The following is a 25,796-nucleotide window of genomic DNA, read 5'->3' on the forward strand; positions in this document are numbered from 1 at the left end:
CGGATCCGATTTCCAAAAAACCCAGATCCAATCGCCAAAAATCCCAGATCCACTTCCCAACAATCCCGGATCCCTTTTCCCAAAATCCAGGATACAATTCCCAAAAATCCCAGATCAACTTCCCAAAAATCCCAGATCCGTTTCCCAAAAATCCCAGATCCATTTCCCAAAAATCCCTGTGCACCAATCCCAAAAATCCCAGATCCATTTCCCAACAATCCTGGATTCAAGCCCCAAGAGTCCCGGATGCAATTCCCAAAAATCCCAAAAATCCCAGACCCATTTCCCAAAAATCCCAGATCCGTTTCCCAAAAATCCCAGATCCATTACCCAACAATCCCGGATCCAATTCCCAAAAATCCCAGATCCAATTCCCAGGATGATCCACGGAAAATCCCGGATCAGTTTCCCAAAAATCCCGGATCCACTTCCCAAAAATCCCAGATCCCTTTCCCAAAAATCCCCAAAATACCGGATCCAATTCCCAAAAATCCCAGACCCAGTTACCAAAAATCCCAAATCCACTTCCCAAAAATCCCAGATCCAATTCCCAGGATGATCTACGGAAAATCCTGGATCCATTTCCCAAAAATCCCGGATCCCATTCCCAAAAATCCCAGACCTGGTTACCAAAAATCCCAGATCCCTTTCCCAAAAATCCCTAAAATCCCGGATCCCATTCCCAAAAATCCCAGACCTGGTTACCAAAAATCCCAGATCCCTTTCCCAAAAATCCCTAAAATCCCGGATCCCATTCCCAAAAATCCCAGACCTGGTTACCAAAAATCCCAGATCCATTTCCCAAAAATCCTGGATCCAATTCCCAAAATTCCCAGATCCACTTCCCAAAAATCCCGGATCCCTTTCCCCAAAATCCAGGATACAATTCCCAAAACTCCCTGATCCCTTTCCCAAAAATCCCGAAACCAATCTTCAAAAATCCCAGGTCCATATCCGAAAAAAATCCCAGATCCAGTTCCCAAAAAATCCAGATCCCTTTCCTCAAAAATCCCAAAAATCCCGGATCCCATTCCCAAAAATCCCAGACCCATTTCCCAAAAATCCCGGATCCAATCCCCAAAAATCCAAAAATCCCAGATCCAATCCCCAAAAATCCCAGGTCCGTACCTGAAAAAATCCCAGATCCAATTCCCAAAAAATCCCAGCCCACCAATCCCAAAAATCCCAGATCCAATTCCCAAAAATCCCAGATCCAATTCCCAAGATTCCTGGATTCAAGTCCCAAGAATCCGGGATCCAATTCCCAAAAATCCCAAAAATCCCAGACCCAATTCCCAAAAATCCCGGATGCAATTTCCAAAAATCCCCAGGCCCATTTCCCAGAACTCCAAAAATTCCAGACCCATTTCCCAAAAATCCCGGATTCAATTCCCAAAAATCCCGGGGTCTGTTTCCCAAAAATCCCGGATCGAATTCCCAAAAATCCCGGATCCAATTTCCAACAATCCCGGATCCGTTTCCCAAAATTCCCAAAATTCCAGACCCACCTGGAATTCCCACCCGGAATTCCGGAATTGCCACCTGGAACATGTCCTGGAATTCCCACCCTGATTCCAGCTGGGAATTCCCACCCAGAATTCCTGGAATTCCCACCAGGAACATCTCCCACATTCCCACCGGGGATTCCGCCCGGAATTCTGGGAATTCCCACCTGGAACATCTCCCACATTCCCACCAGGAATTCCGGGAATTACCACCTGGAACATCTCATCTGCCACATTCCCACCAGGGATTCCCACCAGAATTCCCACCTGGATTCCCACCAGGAATTCTGGCCCGGAATTCCGGGAATTCCCACCTGGAACATCTCCCGGAATTTATTCCCACCAGGAATTCCCACCTGGAATTCTGGCCTGGAATTACCTGAATTCCCACCTGGATCATCTCCCACATTCCCACCGGGGATTCCGGCCCGGAATTCCGGGAGTTCGTACCTGGAACATCTCCTGGAATTCCCACCAGGATTCCCACCTGGAAATCCCACCCTGAATTCCAGGAATTCCCACCTGGATCATCTCCCCACATTCCCACCAGGAATTCCCACATGGAATTCTGGGAATTCCACCCAGATTCCAGCTGGGAATTCCCACCTGGATTTCAACTGGGAATTCCCACCTGGAACATCTCCTGGAATTCCCACCAGGATTCCCATCTGGAAATCCCGCCCCGAATTCCCAGGAATTCCCACCTGGGATCATCTCCTGGAATTTATTCCCACCAGGAATTCTTGCCTGGAATTCTGGCCCGGAATTCCTGGCATTCCCACCTGGAACATCTCCCGGATTCCCACCAGAGATTCCCGGCCCAGAATTCCCACCTGGATTCCCACCTGGAACATCTCCTGGAATTCCCACCTGGAACATCTCCCACATTCCCCACCGGGATTCTGGCCCGGAATTCCGGGAGTTCCCACCTGGAACATCTCCTGGAATTCCCACCAGAATTCCCACCTGGAAATCCCGCCCCGAATTCCGGGAATTCCCCACCTGGATCATCTCCTGGATTCCCACCAGGAATTCCCACCCAGAATTCCCACCTGGATTCCCACCTGGAACATCTCCCACATTCCCACCGGGGATTGCGGCCGGAATTCTGGGAGTTCCCACCTGGAACATCTCCTGGATGCCCTCCCCGCTCTGGGCCGAGGTCTCCCAGTAGAGGAAGCCGCGGCTCTCGGCCCAGAGCCGGCCCTCGCTCTCGTCCACCACGCGCAGCTTCCCCGCGTCCACCTGCGGCAACAACGGGAACAACGGGCAACGACAACGGGAACAACAACGGGAACAACAACGGGAACAAAACAGAACGACCGGGAAAATCAGCGGCGGGAAACGGCCGGGAAATGAACGGGAATAAACAGTGGGAAAATCAGCGGGAAACGGACGGGAAATGAAATAAAAACACCCGGAAAATCAGCGGGAAACGGCCGGGAAATGAACGGGAATAAACAGCAGGAAAATCAGCGAGAAACGGACAGGAATGAAATAAAAACACCGGGGAAATCAGCGGGAAACGGACGGGAAATTAAACAAAAACACCCGGAAAATCAGCGGGAAACAGACGGGAAATGAAATAAAAAACACCCGGGAAATCAGCGGGGAAATTGACGGGAAATGAAACGGGAATAAACAGCAGGAAAATCAGCGGGAAACAGCCGGGAAATCAGCGGGAAACAGCCGGGAAATGAACGGAAAACACCTGGGAAAATCAGCGGGAAACGGACGGGAAATGAACGGGAATAAACAGCAGGAAAATCAGCGGGAAACGGACGGGAAATGAGCGGGAAATGGATGGGAAATGAATGGGAAACAGCCGGGAAATGAACGGAAAACACCTGGGAAAATCAGCGGGAAACAGCCGGGAAATGAAATAAAAACACCCGGAAAATCAGCGGGAAACAGCCGGGAAATCAGCGGGAAACAGCCGGGAAATCAGCGGAAACAGCCGGAAATGAACGGAAAACACCTGGGAAAATCAGCGGGAAACAGCCGGGAAATGAAATAAAAACACCCCGGAAAATCAGCGGGAAATGGATGGGAAATCAGCGGGAAACAGCCGGGAAATCAGCGGGAAATGGATGGAAATCAGCGGGAAACAGCCGGGAAATCAGCGGGAAACAGCCGGGAAATGAACGGAAAACACCTGGAAAATCAGCGGGAAACGGATGGGAAATGAAATAAAAACACCCGGGAAATCAGTGGGAAACGGACGGGAAATGAAACAAAAACACCCGGGAAAATCAGCGGGAAACGGACGGGAAATGAACGGGAATAAACAGCCGGAAAATCAGCGTGAAATCGATGGGAAATCAGCGGGAAACAGCCGGGAAATCAGCGGGAAACAGCCGGGAAATGAACGGAAAACACCTGGGAAAATCAGCTGGAAACGGATGGGAAATGAACTAAAAACACCCGGGAAATCAGCAGCGAGAAACGGACGGGAAATGAACGGGAATAAACAGCGGGAAAATCAGCGGGAAACGGACGGGAATCAACAGCGGGAAACGGCCGGGAAATGAACGGGAAACGGCTGGGAAATGAACGGAAAACACCCGGGAAAATCAGCGGGAAACGGACGGGAAATGAAATAAAAAACACCCGGAAAATCAGCGGGAAACGGACGGGAAATGAAATAAAAACACCGGGAAAATCAGCGGGAAATGGACGGGAAATGAAATAAAAAACCCGGGAAATCAGCGGGAAATGGCCAGGAAATGAAATAAAAACACCCGGGAAAATCAGCGGGGAAATGGCCGGGAAATGAACGGGAATAAACAGCAGGAAAATCAGCGGGAAATGGATGGGAAATCAGCGGGAAACAGCCGGGAAATCAGCGGGAAACAGCCGGGAAATGAACGGAAAACACCCGGGAAAATCAGCGGGAAACGGACGGGAAATGAAATAAAAACACCCGAAAATCAGCGGGAAATGGCCGGGAAATGAAATAAAAACACCCGGGAAAATCAGCGGGAAACGGACGGGAAATGAAATGAAAACACCCGGAAAATCAGCGGGGAAACGGCCGGGAAGTGAACGGGAATAAACAGCAGGAAAATCAGCGGGAAATGGACGGGAAATGAAACAAAAACACCCGGGAATCAACAGTGGGAAACGGCCGGGAAATGAAATAAAAACACCCGGAAAATCAGCGGGAAATGACCAGGAAATGAAATAAAAACACCCGGAAAATCAGCGGGAAACGGACGGGAAATGAACGGGAATAAACAGCAGGAAAATCAGCGGGAAACGGCCGGGAATTGAATGGGAATAAACAGCGGGAAAATCAGCGGGAAACAGCCGGGAAATGAAATAAAAACACCCAGAAAATCAGCGGTGGGAAACGGCCGGGAAATGAACGGGAATAAACAGCGGGAAAATCAGCGGGAAACGGACGGGAAATGAAATAAAAACACCGGGAAAATCAGCGGGAAACGGACGGGAAGTGAACGGGAATAAACAGCGGGAAAATCAGCGGGAAATGGATGGGAAATCAGCGGGAAACAGCCGGGAAATGAACGGAAAACACCTGGGAAAATCAGCGGGAAACGGATGGGAAATGAAATAAAAACACCGGGAAAATCAGCGGGAAACGGATGGGAAATGAACGGGAATAAACACCTGGGAAATCAGCGGGAAACGGACGGGAAATGAACGGGAATAAACAGCGGGAAAATCAGCGGGAAACAGCCGGGAAATCAGCGGGAAACGGCCGGGAAATGAACGGGAATAAACAGCGGGAAAATCAGCGGGAAATGGACGGGAATGAAATAAAAACACCCGGAAAATCAGCGGCGGGAAACGGCCGGGAAATGAACGGGAATAAACAGCGGGAAAATCAGCGGGAAACGGACGGGAATCAACAGCGGGAAACGAACGGGAAATGAGCGGGAAACGGCCGGGAAATGAACGGAAAACACCCGGGAAAATCAGCGGGAAACGGCCGGGAAAACAAATGGGAAACGGCCGGGAAAACAAATGGGAAACGGCCGGGAAATCAGTGGGAAGCACCCGGGAAATCAGCGGGAAACGGCCGGGAAATGAACGGAAAACACCTGGGAAAATCAGCTGGAAACGGATGGGAAATGAAATAAAAACACCCGGGAAATCAGCGGCGGGAAATGGCCGGGAAATGAACGGGAATAAACAGCAGGAAAATCAGCGGGAAACGGACGGGAATCAACAGCGGGAAACAGCCGGGAAATGAACGGGAATAAACAGCGGGAAAATCAGAGGGAAACGGACGGGAAATCAGCAGGAAATACCGGGAAAATCAGCGGGAAACGGCCAGAAATGAACAGAAAACACACGGAAAATCAGCGGGAAACACCTGGGAAATCAGCGGGAAACAGACGGGAAATGAACGGGAATAAACAGCGGGAAAATCAGCGGGAAACAGCCGGGAAATCAGCGGGAAACGGACGGGAAATGAACGGGAATAAACAGCGGGAAAATCAGAGGGAAACGGCCGGGAAATCAGCGGGAAACGGACGGAAAATCAGCGGGAAACGGACGGGAAATGAATGGGAAACACCCGGGAAATCTCCGAAATTCCCAAATTCCCACAGGATCCATTCATGACCACATCCCCGTGAACATCTCCGAAATTCCCAAATTCCCACAGGATCCAACCATGACCAGATCCTCATGAACATCTCCAGAATCCCCAAAATCCCACAGGATCCAACCATGCCCAGATCCCCGTGAAGATCTCCACAACTCCCAAAATTCCCACAATTCCCATCCTGCTGGATCCAACCATGACCAGATCCCCATGAACGCCTCCAAAATTCCCAAATTCCCACCGGATCCAACCATGACCAGATCCCTGTGAAGATCTCCACAATTCCCCAAATTCCCACAGGATCCAACCATGACCAGATCCTCATGAACGCCTCCAAAATTCCCAAAATTCCAACACTTCCCATCCTGATGGATCCAACCATGTTCAGATCCCCGTGAACATCTCCACAACTCCCAAAATTCCAACAATTCCCATCCTGATGGATCCAACTATGACCAGATCCCCGTGAACATCTCCAGAATTCCCAAAATCCCACAGGATCCATCCATGACCAGATCCTCATGAACACCTACAAAATTCCCAAAATCCCACAGGATCCAACTATGCCCAGATCCCCGTGAACAACTCCGAAATTCCCAAATTCCCACAGGATCCATCCATGACAAGATCCTCATGAACATCCCCACAATTCCCAAATTCCCACAGGATCCATTCATGACCAGATCCCCGGGAATATCTCCACAACTCCCAAAATTCCAACAATTCCCATCCTGATGGATCCATCCATGACCAGATCCCCGTGAACAACTCCAGAATTCCCAAATTCCCACAGGATCCATTCATGACCAGATCCTCATGAACATCCCCAAAATTCCCAAAATCCCACAGGATCCATTCATGACCAAATCCCCATGAACATCTCCAAAATTCCCCAAATTCCCACAGGATCCAACCATGACCAGATCCCCGTGAACAACTACGATATTCCCAAAATCCCACAGGATCCAACCATGACCAGATCCCCATGAACATCTCCACAATCCCCAAATTCCCACAGGATCCAACCATGACCAGATCCCCGTGAACGCCTCCAAAATTCCCAAAATTCCAACAATTCCCAGCCTGATGGATCCATCCATGCCCGGATCCTCATGAACGCCTCCAAAATTCTCAAAATCCCACAGGATCCAACCATGCCCAGATCCCCATGAACACCTCCAAAATCCCCAAATTCCCACAGGATCCATTCATGACCAGATCCCCGGGAACATCTCCACAACTCCCAAAATTCCAACAATTCCCATCCTGATGGATCCAACCATGACCAGATCCCCGTGAACACCTCCACAATCCCCAAAATCCCACCGGATCCACTCATGACCAGATCCCCGTGAACATCTCCACAATCCCCAAAATCCCACAGGATCCAACCATGACCAGATCCCCGTGAACAACTCCACAATCCCCAAAATCCCACAGGATCCAATCATGCCCAGATCCCCGGGAACAACTCTGATATTCCCAAAATCCCACAGGATCCAACCATGACCAGATCCCCGGGAACATCTCCAAAAATTCCCAAATTCCCACAGGATCCACTCATGCCCCGATCCCCGTGAACACCTCCACAATCCCCAAATTCCCACAGGATCCACTCATGCCCCGATCCCCGTGAACACCTCCACAATCCCCAAAATCCCACAGGATCCATTCATGACCAGATCCTCATGAACATCCCCAAAATTCCCAAAATCCCACAGGATCCACTCATGCCCCGATCCCCGTTAACACCTCCACAATTCCCAAAATCCCACAGGATCCACTCATGCCCCGATCCCTGTTAACACCTCCAAAATTCCCAAAATCCCACAGGATCCACTCATGCCCCGATCCCCGTTAACACCTCCACAATTCCCAAAATCCCACAGGATCCACTCATGCCCCGATCCCCGTTAACAACTCCACAATCCCCAAATTCCCACAGGATCCATCCATGACCAGATCCTCATGAACATCCCCAAAATTCCCAAATTCCCACAGGACCCATTCATGACCAGATCCCTGTGAACGCCTCCGGTGTTCCTGGAAATCCAACAATTCCCATCCTGATGGATCCAACCATGACCAGATCCCCGTGAACACCTCCACAATCCCCAAATTCCCACAGGATCCAACCATGCCCAGATCCCCATGAACACCTCCAAAATTCCCAAAATCCCACAGGATCCAACCATGCCCAGATCCTCATGAACGCCTCCAAAATTCCCAAAATCCCACAGGATCCAATCATGCCCAGATCCCCGGGAACAACTCTGATATTCCCAAAATCCCAGAGGATCCAACCATGACCAGATCCCCGTTAACACCTCCACAATCCCCAAAATCCCACAGGATCCAATCATGCCCAGATCCCCGGGAACAACTCTGATATTCCCAAAATCCCACAGGATCCAACCATGACCAGATCCTCGGGAACATCTCCAAAAATTCCCAAATTCCCACAGGATCCAATCATGCCCCGATCCCCGTTAACACCTCCACAATCCCCAAATTCCCACAGGATCCACTCATGCCCCGATCCCTGTTAACACCTCCAAAATTCCCAAATTCCCACAGGATCCATCCATGACCAGATCCTCATGAACATCTCCGAAATTCCCAAAATCCCACAGGATCCAACCATGACCAGATCCCCATGAACGCCTCCAAAATTCCCAAAATCCCACAGGATCCAACCATGCCCAGATCCTCATGAACGCCTCCGGCATTCCCAGAACTCCTGGAATTCCCATCCTGCTGGATCCAATCATGAACAGATCTCCATGAACAACTCCAGAATTCCCAAAATTCCAACAATTTCCATCCTGATGGATCCAACCATGACCAGACTCCCGTGAACGCCTCCAAAATTCCCAAAATTCCAACACTTCCCATCCTGATGGATCCAACCATGTTCAGATCCCCGTGAACATCTCCACAACTCCCAGAATTCCAACAATTCCCATCCTGATGGATCCATCCATGACCAGATCCCCTTGAACATCTCCAGAATTCCCAAAATCCCACAGGATCCAACCATGACCAGACTCCCGTGAACGCCTCCAAAATTCCCCAAATCCCACAGGATCCATCCATGACCAGATCCTCATGAACACCTACAAAATTCCCAAAATCCCACAGGATCCAACCATGCCCAGATCCCTGTGAACAACTCCAGAATTCCCAAAATCCCACAGGATCCACTCATGCCCCGATCCCCGTTAACGCCTCCACAATCCCCAAATTGCCACAGGATCCACTCATGCCCAGATCCCCATGAACATCTCCACAATCCCCAAATTCCCACAGGATCCACTCATGACCAGATCCCCGTGAACATCTCCACAATCCCCAAAATCCCAGAGGATCCAACCATGACCAGATCCTCATGAACACCTCCAAAATTCCCAAATTCCCACAGGATCCATCCATGACCAGATCCTCATGAACAACTCTGATATTCCCAAAATCCCACAGGATCCAACCATGACCAGATCCCCGTGAACACCTCCACAATCCCCAAAATCCCACAGGATCCAACCATGAACAGATCCCCATGAACACCTCCACAATCCCCAAATTCCCACAGGATCCACTCATGCCCAGATCCCCGTGAAAGCCTCCGGCATTCCTGGAATTCCAACAATTCCCATCCGGTTGGATCCAACTATGACCAGATCCCCGTGAACATCTCCACAATCCCCGAAATCCCACAGGATCCATTCATGACCAGATCCTCATGAACATCTCCGAAATTCCCAAAATCCCACAGGATCCATTCATGACCAAATCCCCATGAACATCTCCAAAATTCCCCAAATTCCCACAGGATCCATCCATGACCAGATCCTCATGAACATCCCCAAAATTCCCAAATTCCCACAGGATCCATTCATGACCAGATCCCCATGAACAACTCCACAATCCCCAAATTCCCACAGGATCCAACCATGACCAGATCCCCGGGAACATCTCCGAAATTCCCAAAATCCCACTGGATCCAACCATGACCAGATCCCCGTGAACGTCTCCAAAATTCCAACAATTCCCAAAATCCCACAGGATCCACTCATGCCCCGATCCCCGTTAACACCTCCACAATCCCCAAATTCCCACAGGATCCACTCATGCCCAGATCCCCATGAACATCTCCACAATCCCCAAAATCCCACAGGATCCACTCATGACCAGATCCCCGTGAAAGCCTCCGGCATTCCTGGAATTCCAACAATTCCCATCCGGTTGGATCCAACTATGACCAGATCCCCGTGAACAACTCTGAAATTCCCAAATTCCCACAGGATCCAACCATGACCAGATCCCCGTTAACACCTCCACAATCCCCAAATTCCCACAGGATCCACTCATGCCCAGATCCCCATGAACACCTCCAAAATTCCCAAAATCCCACAGGATCCAACCATGACCAGATCCCCATGAACGCCTCCAAAATTCCCAAAATCCCACAGGATCCAACCATGCCCAGATCCTCATGAACGCCTCCGGCATTCCCAGAACTCCTGGAATTCCCATCCTGCTGGATCCAATCATGAACAGATCTCCAGGAACAACTCCAGAATTCCCGGAATCCCAACAATTCCCATTCCGCTGGATCCAACCATGACCAGATCCCCGTGAACAACTCCAAAATTCCCAAAATCCCACAGGATCCAACCATGCCCAGATCCCTGTTAACACCTCCAAAATCCCCAAAATCCCACAGGATCCAATCATGCCCAGATCCCCGGGAGCAACTCTGATATTCCCAAAATCCCACAGGATCCAACCATGACCAGATCCCCATGAACATCTCCAGAATTCCCAAATTCCCACAGGATCCAACCATGCCCAGATCCCCGTGAAGATCTCCACAACTCCCAAAATTCCCACAATTCCCATCCTGATGGATCCATCCATGACCAGATCCTCATGAACACCTCCAAAATTCCCAAATTCCCACAGGATCCATCCATGCCCAGATCCTCATGAACATCTCCGAAATTCCCAAATTCCCACAGGATCCATCCATGACCAGATCCCTGTGAACGCCTCCGGTGTTCCTGGAATTCCAACAATTCCCATCCTGATGGATCCAACTATGACCAGATCCCCGTGAACATCTCCATAATTCCCAAAATCCCACAGGATCCATCCATGCCCAGATCCTCATGAACACCTCCAAAATTCCCAAATTCCCACAGGATCCAACCATGACCAGATCCCCATGAACAACTCCACAATCCCCAAATTCCCACAGGATCCATTCATGACCAGATCCCCGTGAAAGCCTCCGGCATTCCTGGAATTCCAACAATTCCCATCCGGTTGGATCCAACTATGACCAGATCCCCGTGAACAACTCCACAATCCCCAAAATCCCACAGGATCCATCCATGACCAGATCCTCATGAATATCCCCAAAATTCCCAAATTCCCACAGGATCCACTCATGCCCCGATCCCCGTTAACACCTCCACAATCCCCAAATTCCCACAGGATCCACTCATGACCAGATCCCCGTGAAAGCCTCCGGCATTCCTGGAATTCCAACAATTCCCATCCGGTTGGATCCAACCATGCCCCGATCCCCGTGAACACCTCCACAATCCCCAAAATCCCACAGGATCCATCCATGACCAGATCCTCATGAACATCCCCAAAATTCCCAAATTCCCACAGGATCCCCTCATGCCCCGATCCCCGTGAAGGCCCCGCGGCGTTCCCGGCATTCCGAGCGTTCCCGGGGACCTTGTTGGCGCAGACGGCGACGACGACGCTGTCGAGGCCGGCGCCGTGGGGCCCCAGCTCGCGGCGCATCTCGGCCAGCCACGCCTCCAGCGCCTCGAAGGATTCCTTGGAGCCGACGTCGTAGACCAGCAGCACCCCCTGCGTGTCCCGGTAGAACTCGTTCCGCACCTGCGAGAGGAGCGGCGGGGAAAAAATTCCAGGGGGAAAAATATTCCAGGGGGAAAAATGAGGGGAAAATGAAAAATCATTGAAAAATGTGGGGTGAAAATGGAGGGGGAAAGGGAAATTGAGGCCCTGCGTGTCCCGTTCCGCACCTGCGAGAGGAGCAGGGAAAAACGGGAAAATATTCCAGGGGGAAAATATTCCAGGGGGAAAATATTCCAGGGGGAAAATGGGAAAAAAAATCATTAAAAATTGTGGGGTGAAAATGGAGGGGAAAAGGGAAACTGAGGCCCTGCGTGTCCCGTTCCGCACCTGCGAGAGGAGCAGGGAAAAATGGGAAAAAATTCCAGGGGGAAAAATATTCCAGGGGGAAAAATATTCCAGGGGGAAAAATGAGGGGAAAATGAAAAATCATTAAAAAATCTGGGGTGAAAATGGAGGGGAAAAGGGAAACTGAGGCCCTGCGTGTCCCGGTAGAACTCGTTCCGCACCTGCGAGAGCAGCGGGGAAAAATGGGAAAATATTCCGGGGGAAAAATATTCCAGGGGGAAAAATATTCCAGGGGGAAAAATGAGGGGAAAATGAAAAATCATTAAAAAATGTGGGGTGAAAATGGAGGGGAAAAGGGAAACTGAGGCCCTGCATGTCCCGGTAGAACTCGTTCCGCACCTGCGAGAGGAGCGGGGAAAAACGGGAAAATATTCCAGGGGAAAAAATATTCCAGGGGGAAAAATATTCCAGGGGGAAAAATGAGGGGAAAATGAAAAATCATTGAAAAATCTGGGGTGAAAATGGAGGGGGAAAGGGAAATTGAGGCCCTGCGTGTCCCGTTCCGCACCTGGGAGAGGAGCGGGGAAAAACGGGAAAATATTCCAGGGGGAAAATATTCCAGGGGGAAAATATTCCAGGGGGAAAATGGGAAAAAAAATCATTAAAAAATGTGGGGTGAAAATGGAGGGGAAAAGGGAAACTGAGGCCCTGCGTGTCCCGGTAGAACTCGTTCCACACCTGGGAGAGGAGCGGGGAAAAAATTCCCGGGGAAAAATATTCCAGGGGGAAAAATGAGGGGAGAAAGAAAAAAAAATCATTAAAAAATCTGGGGTGGAAATGGAGGGGAAAAGGGAAACTGAGGCCCTGCGTGTCCCGGTAGAACTCGTTCCGCACCTGGGAGAGGAGCGGGGAAAAACGGGAAAATATTCCAGAGGGAAAAAAATTCCAGAGGGGAAAAAATTCAGGGGAAAAAAAATTTAGGGGAAAAAGATTGAGGGGAAGAAATTTAAGGGAAAAACTGAAGGGAAAAAAATTGAGGGGAGAAAAATTCAGGAGAAAAAAAATTCAGGAAAAAAAAATTTGGGGGAAAAAAAAAAATTCAGGGCAAAAATTCAAGGGGAAAAAATTCCAGGGGAAAAAATTAAGGAAAAAAAATTGAGGGGAAAAAAAATCAGGGGAAAAAAATCATTAAAAAATGTGGGGTGAAAATGGAGGGGAAAAGGGAAACTGAGGCCCTGCGTGTCCCGGTAGAACTCGTTCCACACCTGCGAGAGGAGCAGGGAAAAACGGGAAAATATTCCAGGGGGAAAATATTCCAGGGGGAAAATGGAAAAAAAAAAAAAAAAAAAAAAAATCAGGGGGAAAAAAATTCCAGAGGGGAAAAAATTCAGGGGAAAAAAAATTTAGGGGAAAAAGATTGAGGGGAAGAAATTTAAGGGAAAAAATGAAGGGAAAAAAATTGAGGGGAGAAAAATTCAGGAGAAAAAAAATTCAGGAAAAAAAAATTTGGGGGAAAAAAAAAATTTCAGGGCAAAAATTCAAGGGGAAAAAATTCCAGGGGAAAAAATTAAGGAGAAAAAATTGAGGGGAAAAAAAATCAGGGGAAAAAAATCATTAAAAAATCTGGGGTGAAAATGGAGGGGAAAAGGGAAACTGAGGCCCTGCGTGTCCCGGTAGAACTCGTTCCGCATCTGGGAGAGGAGCGGGGAAAAACGGGAAAATATTCCAGGGGGAAAAATATTCCAGGGGGAAAAATGAGGGGGAAAAAAAAGGAAAAAGAAAAAATTAAGGGGAAAAAAAATGGAGGGGAAAAAATTTAGGGGAAAAAAATTGAGGGGAGAAAATTGAGAGGGAAAAATTCAGGAAAAAATTGAGGGAAAAACATTGAGGGAAAAAAATTGAGGGGAAAAAATCGGGGAAAAAAATGATGGGAAAAAATTAAGGGAAAAAGTTCAGGGGGAAAAAATTGAGGGAAAAAAATTGAGGGGAAAAAAATTCAGGAGAAAAAAATTCAGGAAAAAAAAATGGGGGAAAAAAAATTCAGGGAAAATATTCCAGGGGGGAAAAATTCCAGGGGAAAAATGAGGGGAAAATGAAAAAAAAATCAGAAAAAAAAAATTCAGAAAAAAAAAAATGGAGGAGAAAAAATTGAGGGGAAAAATTGCAGAGGAAAGAATTTTAGGGGGAAAAAAAATCAGGAGGAAAAAAATCAGGGAAGAAAAATTTCAGGGAAAAAATTGAGGGGAAAAAATCAGGGGAAAAAAATTCAGGGGAAAAAAAATTCGGGGAGAAAAATTCAGGGAAAAAAATTGAGGGGAAAAATTCTGGGAAAAAAGTTCAGGGGGAAAAAATTCAGGGAAAAAAATTCAGGGAAAAAATTCAGGGGGAAAAAAATTCAGGGGAAAAAATTAAGGAAAAAAATTGAGGGAAAAAAATTCAGGGAAAAAAAAAAATCATTAAAAAATCTGGGGTGAAAATGGAGGGGAAAAGGGAAAGTGAGGCCCTGCGTGTCCCGGTAGAACTCGTTCCGCACCTGCGAGAGGAGCGGGGAAAAACGGGAAAATATTCCAGGGGGAAAAATGGAGGGAAAAAGAAAAATCATTAAAAAATGTGGTGTGAAAATGGAGGGGAAAAGGGAAACTGAGGCCCTGCGTGTCCCGGTAGAACTCGTTCCACACCTGGGAGAGGAGCGGGGAAAAACGGGAAAATATTCCAGGGGGAAAAATATTCCAGGGGGAAAAATGAGGGGAAAATGAAAAATCATTAAAAAATCTGGGGTGAAAATGGAGGGGAAAAGGGAAACTGAGGCCCTGCGTGTCCCGGTAGAACTCGTTCCGCATCTGGGAGAGGAGCGGGGAAAAACGGGAAAATATTCCAGGGGGAAAAAAATTCCAGAGGGGAAAAAATTCAGGGGAAAAAAAATTTAGGGGAAAAAGATTGAGGGGAAGAAATTTAAGGGAAAAACTGAAGGGAAAAAAATTGAGGGGAGAAAAATTCAGGAGAAAAAAAATTCAGGAAAAAAAAATTTGGGGGAAAAAAAAAAATTCAGGGCAAAAATTCAAGGGGAAAAAATTCCAGGGGAAAAAATTAAGGAAAAAAAATTGAGGGGAAAAAAAATCAGGGGAAAAAAATCATTAAAAAATGTGGGGTGAAAATGGAGGGGAAAAGGGAAACTGAGGCCCTGCGTGTCCCGGTAGAACTCGTTCCGCACCTGGGAGAGGAGCGGGGAAAAACGGGAAAATATTCCAGGGGGAAAAATATTCCAGGGGGAAAATGGAAAAAAAAAAAAGGAAAAAGAAAAAATTAAGGGGAAAAAAAATGGAGGGGAAAAAATGTAGGGGAAAAAAATTGAGGGGAGAAAATTGAGAGGGAAAAATTCAGGAAAAAATTGAGGGAAAAACATTGAGGGAAAAAAAATTGAGGGGAAAAAATCAGGGGGAAAAAAATGATGGGAAAAAATTAAGGGAAAAAGTTCAGGGGGAAAAAATTGAGGGAAAAAATTGAGGGGAGAAAAATTCAGGAGAAAAAAATTCAGGAAAAAAAAATGGGGGAAAAAAAATTCAGGGAAAATATTCCAGGGGGGAAAAATTCCAGGGGAAAAATGAGGGGAAAATGAAAAAAAAATCAGAAAAAAAAAATTCAGAAAAAAAAAAATGGAGGAGAAAAAAATTGAGGGGAAAAATTGCAGAGGAAAGAATTTTAGGGGGAAAAAAAATCAGGAGGAAAAAAATCAGGGAAGAAAAATTTCAGGGAAAAAATTGAGGGGAAAAAAATCAGGGGAAAAAAAATTGAGGGGAGAAAAATTCAGGGGGAAAAAATTTTAGGGGAAAATGATTGAGAGGAAAAAATTCAGAGGGAAAAATTCAGGGAAAAAATGGAGGGGAAAAAATTTAGGGGGAAAAAAAGGATGGGAAAAAATTAAGGAAAAAAGTTCAGGGGGAAAAAATTGAGGGAAAAAAATTGAGGGGAAAAAAATTGAGGGGAAAAAAAATTAAGGGAGAAAAATTCAGGGAAAAAAATTCAGGAAAAAAATGGAGGGGGAAAAAGTTGAGGGAAAAAAATTGAGGGGGAAAAAATTGAGGGAAAAAAATTGAGGGGGAAAAAATTGAGGGAAAAAATTGAGGGGAAAAATTCTGGGAAAAAAAATTCAGGAAAAAAGTTCAGGGGGAAAAAATTCAGGGAAAAAATTCAGGGGGAAAAATTGAGGAAAAAATCTGAGGGGAAAAAATTCAGGTGAAAAAAATTGAGGGGAAAAATGGAGGGAAAAAAATTTAGGGGAGAAAAATTCAGGGGGAAAAATTAAGGAAAAAATTTGAGGGGAAAAAATTCAGGGAAAAAAATTGAGGGGAAAAAATTCAGGGGAGAAAAATTCAGGGGGAAAAATTCAGGAAAAAAGTTCCAGGGGGAAAAACATTGAGGGAAAAAAAATCATTAAAAAAAAATTCAGGGCAAAAAAATGGAGGGGAAAAACTTGAGGGGGAAAAAAAGGATGGGAAAAAATTAAGGAAAAAAGTTCAGGGGGAAAAAATTGAGGGGAAAAAATTGAGGGGAAAAAATTTGAGGGGAAAAAAATTTAAGTGAAAAACTGAAGGGGGAAAAATTGAGGGGAGAAAAATTCAGGAGAAAAAAAATTCAGGCAAAAAAAATTTGGGGGAAAAAAAAATTCAGGGCAAAAATTCAAGGGGAAAAAATTGAGAGGAAAAAATGTAGGGAAAAAATTGAGGGGGAAAAATTCAGGGGGAAAAATTCAGGGAAAAAAATTGAGGGAAAAAATTCAGGGGGAAAAAATTCAGGAAAAGAATGGAGGGAAAAAAATTCAGGGGAGAAAAATTCAGGGGGAAAAATTAAGGAAAAAAATTCAGGGGGAAAAAATTCAGGGAAAAATTCAGGGGAAAAATTAAGGAAAAAAAATCAGGGGAAAAAAATTCGGTGGAAAAGATTCAGGGGAAAAATTCAGGAAAAAAAATGGAGGGAAAAAAATTTAGGGGAGAAAAATTCAGGGGGAAAAAATTTAGGAAAAAATTCAGGAAAAAAGTTCAGGGGAAAAAAATTGAGGGGAAAAAATTAAGGAAAAAAATTCAGGGGGAAAAATTCAGGAAAAAAATTCCAGGGGGAAAAACATTGAGGGAAAAAAATCATTAAAAAAAATTCGGGGCAAAAAAATGGAGGGGAAAAAATTGAGGGGGAAAAAAAGGATGGGAAAAAATTCAGGAAAAAAGTTCAGGGGGAAAAAATTGAGGGAAAAAAATTGAGGGGAAAAAATTTGAGGGGAAAAAAATTTAGGGGAAAAAAATTTAAGGGAGAAAAATTCAGGGGGAAAAAATTTAGGAAAAAAATTCAGGAAAAAAAAATGGGGAAAAAAAAATTCAGGGAAAATATTCCAGGGGGAAAAAATTCCAGGGGAAAAATGAGGGGAAAATGAAAAAAAAATCAGAAAAAAAAAATTCAGAAAAAAAAAATGGAGGAGAAAAAATTGAGGGGAAAAATTGCAGAGGAAAGAATTTTAGGGGGAAAAAAATTCAGGAGGAAAAAAATCAGGGAAGAAAAATTTCCGGGAAAAAATTGAGGGGAAAAAAATCAGGGGAAAAAAATTGAGGGGAGAAAAATTCAGGGGGAAAAAATTTTAGGGGAAAATGATTGAGAGGAAAAAATTCAGAGGGAAAAATTCAGGGAAAAAATGGAGGGGAAAAAAATTGAGGGGGAAAAAAAGGATGGGAAAAAATTAAGGAAAAAAAGTTCAGGGGGAAAAAATTGAGGGAAAAAAATTGAGGGGAAAAAAATTTAAGGGAAAAAATGAAGGGGAAAAAATTGAGGGGAGAAAAATTCAGGAGAAAAAAAATTCAGGAAAAAAATTGGGGGAAAAAAAATTCAGGGAAAAAATTCAAGGGGAAAAATTCAGGGAAAAAATTAAGGAAAAAAAATTGAGGGGGAAAAATTGAGGGGAAAAAAATGAGGGGAAAAAATTGAGGGGAAAAAAATTGAGGGGAAAAAATTTCAGGGAAGTAAAATTCCGGGGAAAAAAAAATCATTAAAAAATGTGGGGTGAAAATAGAGGGGAAAAGGGAAATTGAGGCCCTGCGTGTCCCGGTAGAACTCGTTCCGCACCTGGGAGAGGAGCGGGGAAAAACGGGAAAATATTCCCGGGGGAAAATATTCCAGGGGGAAAAATGAGGGGAAAAAGAAAAAAAAACAGGAAAAAAAATTCAGAAAAAAAATGGAGGTGAAAAAATTGAGGGGGAAAAAAAGGATGGGAAAAAATTAAGGAAAAAAGTTCAGGGGGAAAAATTCAGGGGAAAAAAATTGAGGGGAAAAAAATTTAAGTGAAAAAATGAAGGGGAAAAAATTGAGGGGAGAAAAATTCAGGGAAAAAAATTCAGGAAAAAAATGGAGGGGGAAAAAATTGAGGGAAAAAAATTGAGGGGGAAAAAATTCAGGGAAAAAAATTGAGGGGAAAAATTCTGGGAAAAAAATTCAGGAAAAAAGTTCAGGGGGAAAAAATTAGGGAAAAAATTCAGGGGGAAAAAAATTCAGGGGAAAAAATTCAGGGAAAAAATTGAGGGGAAAAGAAAAATTCACGGAAAAAAAATCAGGGAAAAAAATTTAGGGAAAAATATTCCAGGGGGAAAAAAATGGGAAAAAAAACCAGGGGAAAAATTCCTGGGAAAAAAATTCAAGGGAAAAAATTCCAGGAAAAAAATGGGAAAAAAAAACAGGGGAAAAATTCCAGGGAAAAAAATTCAGGGGAAAAATTCCAGGAAAAAAATGGGAAAAAAAACCAGGGGAAAAATTCCAGGGAAAAAAAATCAGAGGGGAAAAAATTCAGGGGGGAAAAATTCCGGGGGGAAAAAATTCCAGGGGGAAAAATTCAAGGAAAAAAAGAAATCCAGAGCAAAAAAATTCAGGGAAAAAAAATCAGGGGAAAAAAAAAATTCAAGGAAAAAGAAAAACAGGAAAAAAAAACAAAACAGGGGAAAAATTCAGGGGAAAAATTCCAGGAGGAAAAAAAATTTTAAAAAATTGGGGAAAAAATTCAGGAAAAAAAAAAAAAAAAAGGAAAAAGAGAATCCAGGGGCAAAAAATAAAAAAAAAAATAGGGAAAAAATTACTGGGAAAAAAAAAAAAGAGGGAAAAATCCAGAGGGAAAAAATTCAGGGGGAAAAAAATTCAGGGGAAAAAATTGAGGGGAAAAAATTGAGGGGAAAAAATTCAGGGAAAAAATTCAGGGGAAAAGAAAAATTCACGGAAAAAAAATCAGGGAAAAAAATTTAGGGAAAAAAATTCCAGGGGAAAAAAATGGGAAAAAAAACAGGGGAAAATTCCTGGGAAAAAAATTCAAGGGAAAAAATTCCAGGGGGAAAAAAAAATGGGGAAAAAAAACCAGGGGAAAAATTCCAGGGAAAAAAAATCAGGGGAAAAATTCCAGGGAAAAAAAATCAGGGGAAAAATTCCAGGGAAAAAAAATCAGAGGGGAAAAAATTCCGGGGGGAAAAATTCTGGGGGGAAAAATTCCGGGGGGAAAAATTCAAGGAAAAAAAGAAATCCGGAGCAAAAAAAATCAGGGAAAAAAATTCAAGGAAAAAAAATTCAAGGAAAAAGAAAAACAGGAAAAAAAAAAAAAAACAGGGGAAAAATTCAGGGGAAAAATTCCAGGAGGAAAAAAAATTTAAAAAAATTGGGGAAAAAATTGGGGAAAAAAAAAAAAAAAAGGAAAAAGAGAATCCAGGAGCAAAAAAAAAAAAAATAGGGAAAAAATTTACTGGAAAAAAAAAAAAGAGGGAAAAATCCAGAGGGAAAAAAATCAGGGAAAAAGAAAATCAGGGGGGAAAAAATAGGGGGAAAAATAAGGAAAAAAACAGGAAAAAAATTCACTGGGGAAAAAAAAAAAAAAAATGGGAAAAATTCACTAAAAAAAAATCAAAAATGGGAAAAAATTCCCTGGAAAAGGGGAGGAATTTGGGAAAGAATTCCCAGAAAATCCCTGGGAATGTTCAAGGAGAAGTCGGGAAGAGGCCGAGGGGGAGAATTCCCGATTTTCCGGGGGAATTTTGGGAATTCTGACCTCGTAGAAGAAGGGGTGTCCGGCCATGTCGAAGATGTTCACCTTGATCTCCCGGTCCCGGATCTGCACCCTGGAAAAGGCGTCGGAATTCCGGGAATTCCGGGAAAAATCCCCGCGGAATCCGGGAATTCCCCGCGGATTTGGAAGCTCGGGATTCCCGGGTGGGAATTCTGGGTGGGAATCGGTTCTGAGTTTCAAGGGAAGGGACGCTGGGAGAAGTTGAGGTTGTTCTTGCTCATCCCATTATCCCATCAATCCCATAAATCCCATAAATCCATTATCCCATCAATCCCATAAACCCCATAAACCCCATAAATCCATTATCCCATCATCCCATTATCCCATCAATCCCATAAATCCCATAAATCCATTATCCCATAAATCCCATAAACCCCATCAATCCCATAAATCCCATAAATCCATTATCCCACCATCCCATCATCCCATTATCCCATAAACCCCATAAATCCATTATCCCACCATCCCATTATCCCATCCAATCCCATAAATCCATTATCCCATTATCCCATTATCCCATCAATCCCATTATCCCATCAATCCCATAAACCCCATAAATCCATTATCCCATCATCCCATTATCCCATCAATCCCATAAACCCCATAAATCCATTATCCCACCATCCCAGCATCCCATAAACCCCATAAATCCATTATCCCATCATCCCATTATCCCATCAATCCCATAAATCCATTATCCCATCATCCCGTTATCCCATCAATCCCATAAACCCCATAAATCTATTATCCCATCATCCCATCATCCCATAAATCCCATAATCCCATAAATCCATTATCCCATCATCCCATTATCCCATCAATCCCATAAACCCCATAAATCCATTATCCCACCATCCCAGCATCCCATAAACCCCATAAATCCATTATCCCATCATCCCATTATCCCATCAATCCCATAAATCCATTATCCCATCATCCCGTTATCCCATCAATCCCATAAACCCCATAAATCTATTATCCCATCATCCCATCATCCCATAAATCCCATAATCCCATAAATCCATTATCCCATCATCCCATTATCCCATCAATCCCATAAACCCCATAAATCCATCATCCCATCATCCCATTATGCCATCAATCCCATAAACCCCATAAATCCATCATCCCATCATCCCATTATGCCATCAATCCCATAAACCCCATAAATCCATTATCCCATTATCCCATCAATCCCATAAACCCCGTAAATCCATTATCCCATCAATCCATTATCCCATAAATCGCATCTCATCCCATAAATCCATTATCCCATCATCCCATCTCATCCCATCATCCCATAAACCCCATAAACCCCATAAATCCATTATCCCATCATCCCATTATCCCATCAATCCCATAAACCCCATAAATCTATTATCCCATCATCCCATCATCCCATCAATCCCATAAACCCCATAAATCCATCATCCCATCATCCCATTATCCCATCAATCCCATAAACCCCATAAATCCATCATCCCATCATCCCATTAACCCATCAATCCCATAAACCCCATAAATCCATCATCCCATCAATCCATTATCCCATAAATCGCATCTCATCCCATAAATCCATTATCCCATCATCCCATCATCCCATAAATCCCATAATCCCATAAATCCATTATCCCATCATCCCATCCAATCCCATTATCCCATCATCCCATTATCCCATAAACCCCATAAATCCATTATCCCATCATCCCATTATCCCATCAATCCCATAAACCCCATAAATCCATTATCCCATCAATCCCATTATCCCATAAATCCCATAAACCTCATAAATCCATTGTCCCATCATCCCATTATCCCATCCAATCCATCCCATTATCCCATAAATCCCATTATCCCATAAACCCCATCATCCCACAAATCCATTATCCCATTATCCCATCCCATCTCATCCCATCATCCCATTATCCCATAAATCCCATCATCCCATAAATCCATCATCCCATCATCCCATCCAATCCATCCCATCCCATCATCCCATCTCATCCCATCATCCCATTATCCCAAAAATCCATTATCCCAAAAATCCCATTATCCCATTATCCCATCATCCCATCCCATCCATCCCATCCCATTATCCCATAAACCCCATAAATCCATTATCCCATCATCCCATTACCCCATCCAATCCATCCCATTATGCCATCTCATCCCATCATCCCATTATCCCATAAATCCCATTATCCCATAAATCCATTATCCCATCTCATCCCATCCAATCCATCCCGTTATCCCATAAAGCCCATTATCCCATAAACGCCATCATCCCACAAATCCATTATCCCATTATCCCATCCAATCCATCCCGTTATCCCATAAATCCCATTATCCCATAAACCCCATCATCCCACAAATCCATTATCCCATCCAATCCATCCCGTTATCCCATCATCCCATCATCCTGTTATCCCATTATCCCATCATCCCACAAATCCATTATCCCATTATCCCATCCAATCCATCCCATCATCCCATAAATCCCATCATCCCATAAATCCATTATCCCATCATCCCATCTCATCCATCCCATCCCATCATCCCATTATCCCATAAATCCATTATCCCACCATCCCATTATCCCATAAATCCCATAAACCCCATAAATCCATTATCCCATTATCCCGTCCAATCCATACCATCATCCCATCATCCCATAAACCCCATCATCCCATAAATCCATCATCCCATCCAATCCATCCCATCCCATCATCCCATCTCATCCCATCATCCCATTATCCCATAAATCCATTATCCCAAAAATCCCATTATCCCATTATCCTATCATCCCATCATCCCATTATCCCATAAATCCCATAAATCCATTATCTCATCATCCCCATTATTCCCGCCGCGATTCCCGCTTTCCATCCCCGTCGTTATTCCCGTTATCCCCGCCGTTATTCCCGTTCTCATCCCCGCCGTTATCTCCATTATCCCCGCTGTTATTCCCGTTATCCCCGCCGTTATTCCCATTATTCCCACCGTTATTGCCGCCGTTATTCCCATTATTCCCACCGTTATTCCCATTGTTATTCCCGCCGTTATTCCTGCCGTTATCCCCATTGTTATTCCCGTTATCCCCACCATTATCCCCATTATTCCCATTATTCCTGCCGTTATTCCTGCCGTTATCCCTGTTATTTCCGCTGTTATTCCCATTTTCCCGTTGTTATCCCCGCCGTTATCCCCATTGTTATCCCCGTTTTTCCCGCCGTTATTCCCGCCGCGATTCCCGCTTTCCATCCCCGCCGTTATTCCCATTATTCCCGCCATTATTCCCGTTTTCATCCCCGCCGTTATCTCCATTATTCCCTATTGTTATCCCCGTTATTCCCGCCGTTATTCCCATTATTCCCGCCGTTATTCCCGTTTTCATCCCCGCCGTTATCTCCATTCTTCCCTATTGTTATCCCCGTTATTCCCGCCGTTATTCCCATTATTCCCGCCGATATTCCCGTTTTCATCCCCGCCGTTATCTCCATTCTTCCCTATTGTTATCCCCGTTATTCCCGCCGTTATTCCCGCCGTTATCCCCGCTGTTATTCCCATTATTCCCGCCATTATTCCCATTATTCCTGCCGTTATCCCCGCCGTTATCCCCACCGTTATCTCCATTATCCCCACCGTTATTCCCGTTATTCCCGCCATTATCCCCGCCATTATTCCCGTTATCCCCGCCGTTATTCCCGTTTTCATTCCCACCATTATCCCCGTCGTTATCCCCGTTATCCCCGCCATTATTCCCGTTTCCATCCCCGCTGTTATCTCCATTATTCCCTATTGTTATCCCCGTTATCCCCGCCGTCATTCCCGTTTCCATCCCCGCCGTCATTCCCGTTATTCCCGCCGTCATTCCCGTTTCCATCCCCGCCGTTATTCCCGCCGTTATCCCCGCCATTATTCCCGTTATCCCCGCCGTTATTCCCGTTTTCATTCCCACCATTATCCCCGTCGTTATCCCCATTATTCCCGCCGTCATTCCCATTTCCATCCCCGCCATTATTCCCCTTATTCCCGCCGTCATTCCCGTTTCCATCCCCGCCGTCATTCCCATTATTCCCGCCGTCATTCCCGTTTCCATCCCCGCCATTATTCCCATTGTCCAAGCTGTTATTCCCATTATTCCCGCCGTCATTCCTGTTTCCATCCCCGCCGTCATTCCCATTATCCCCGCCGTCATTCCCGTTATTCCCGCCGTCATTCCCGCCGTCATTCCCGCCGCAATTCCCATTATTCCATCGCCACCGTTATTCCCATTTCCATCCCCGCCGTTATTCCCATTATCCAAGCTGTTATTCCCGTTATTCCCGCCGTCATTCCCGTTTTCATCCCCGCCGTTATCTCCATTATTCCCTATTGTTATCCCCGTTATCCCCGCCATTATTCCCATTATCCGAGCTGTCATTCCCGTTTCCATCCCCGCCGTCATTCCCGTTTCCATCCCCGCCGTTATCTCCATTATTCCCTATTGTTATCCCCGTTATCCCCGCCATTATTCCCGTTATTCCCGCCGCCTATTGTTATCCCCGTCATTCCCGCCGTCATTCCCGTCATTCCCGCCGCAATTCCCGTTATTCCATGGCCGCCGTCGTTCCCGCGCCCTCACTTGGTGACGCCGTAGTCGATGCCGATGGTCGCCAGGTACTTGGGCACGAACCTCTTCTCGCAGTAGCGCTTGATGATGCAGCTCTGCGCGGGAAAACGCCGCCCGTTCCCGCGCGAATCCCGCCCGCCACGCGTTTCCCGCCAAATCCCAAAAAAAATTCCACACCTCGGGAATGCCGACACGCCGCCGGGCCCCGCCCCCCTTCCCCGCCACCAGCCAATCAGAGCCGCGCGTTCCGCCCACGCGCCCGTCAATCACCGCGCGGCCACGCCCATCGCGACAACAACAAGGCTATGCCGGCTGCTGATTGGCCGTGCCGAAGCGCCCGCCCTCCCGCGCTCCTGATTGGTCGGCCCACCTGCCCCTCACGGCCCGCCAGCCAATAGCTGCGCCTCACCTTGCCCACCTCGGCGTTGCCCATGGAGATGACTTTAACCCGCAGCGCCTTGCGCGGCTCCTTCCGCTTCGCCGCGCTCGCCTCCATGGCGGGGCCGCGGCGCCGCGAGCCGCTTCCGGCGCCGGTTCCGCTTCCGGCGCCGGTTCCGGTGCCGGTGGGAGCGGCGGAGGCCGAAGGGAGGCGGCAATGGCGGCGGAGCGGCGCTTCCGCCTCGGCCCGGCCGTGCCGCGCGAGTTCTCGCGAGACTTGAGGCGCGTGCGCGGAGGGGATCGGGCGAGATTTGGGCGGTGGCGGGGGAGGAGCGTCCGCCAGGGGGCGCCAAAACGGGGGGGGGGGGGGGGGGGGGTCACGTGTCCCGTGTCGCTGTCACGTGTCACTGTCACTGTCCCTCTGTCCCCATCCCTGTCCCTCTGTCCCTCTGTCCCTGTCCCTGTCCATGT

At 45.9% G+C, this 25,796-nt stretch overlaps 1 protein-coding gene across 1 annotated transcript; it reads right to left on the reverse strand.

Annotated features, from left to right (window-relative positions):
* Window positions 1-1,792: 1,792 nt before the first annotated feature.
* On the reverse strand, window positions 1,793-25,511 carry DNAJC27 (DnaJ heat shock protein family (Hsp40) member C27). The gene is made up of 7 exons (XM_053969344.1): window positions 25,357-25,511; window positions 24,960-25,042; window positions 20,318-20,387; window positions 11,827-11,994; window positions 2,577-2,750; window positions 2,351-2,446; window positions 1,793-2,027 (listed from the first exon to the last, which is right to left on the reverse strand). The coding sequence occupies exons 1-7, from the start codon at window positions 25,441-25,443 to the stop codon at window positions 1,902-1,904; spliced, it is 804 nt and encodes a 267-aa protein (XP_053825319.1). The 5' UTR covers window positions 25,444-25,511; the 3' UTR covers window positions 1,793-1,901.
* Between the last annotated feature and the right edge of the window lie 285 nt (window positions 25,512-25,796).

The sequence above is a fragment of the Vidua macroura genome, unplaced genomic scaffold (genome assembly GCF_024509145.1).
Source record: "Vidua macroura isolate BioBank_ID:100142 unplaced genomic scaffold, ASM2450914v1 whyUn_scaffold_182, whole genome shotgun sequence".
Classification (NCBI taxonomy): domain Eukaryota; kingdom Metazoa; phylum Chordata; class Aves; order Passeriformes; family Viduidae; genus Vidua; species Vidua macroura.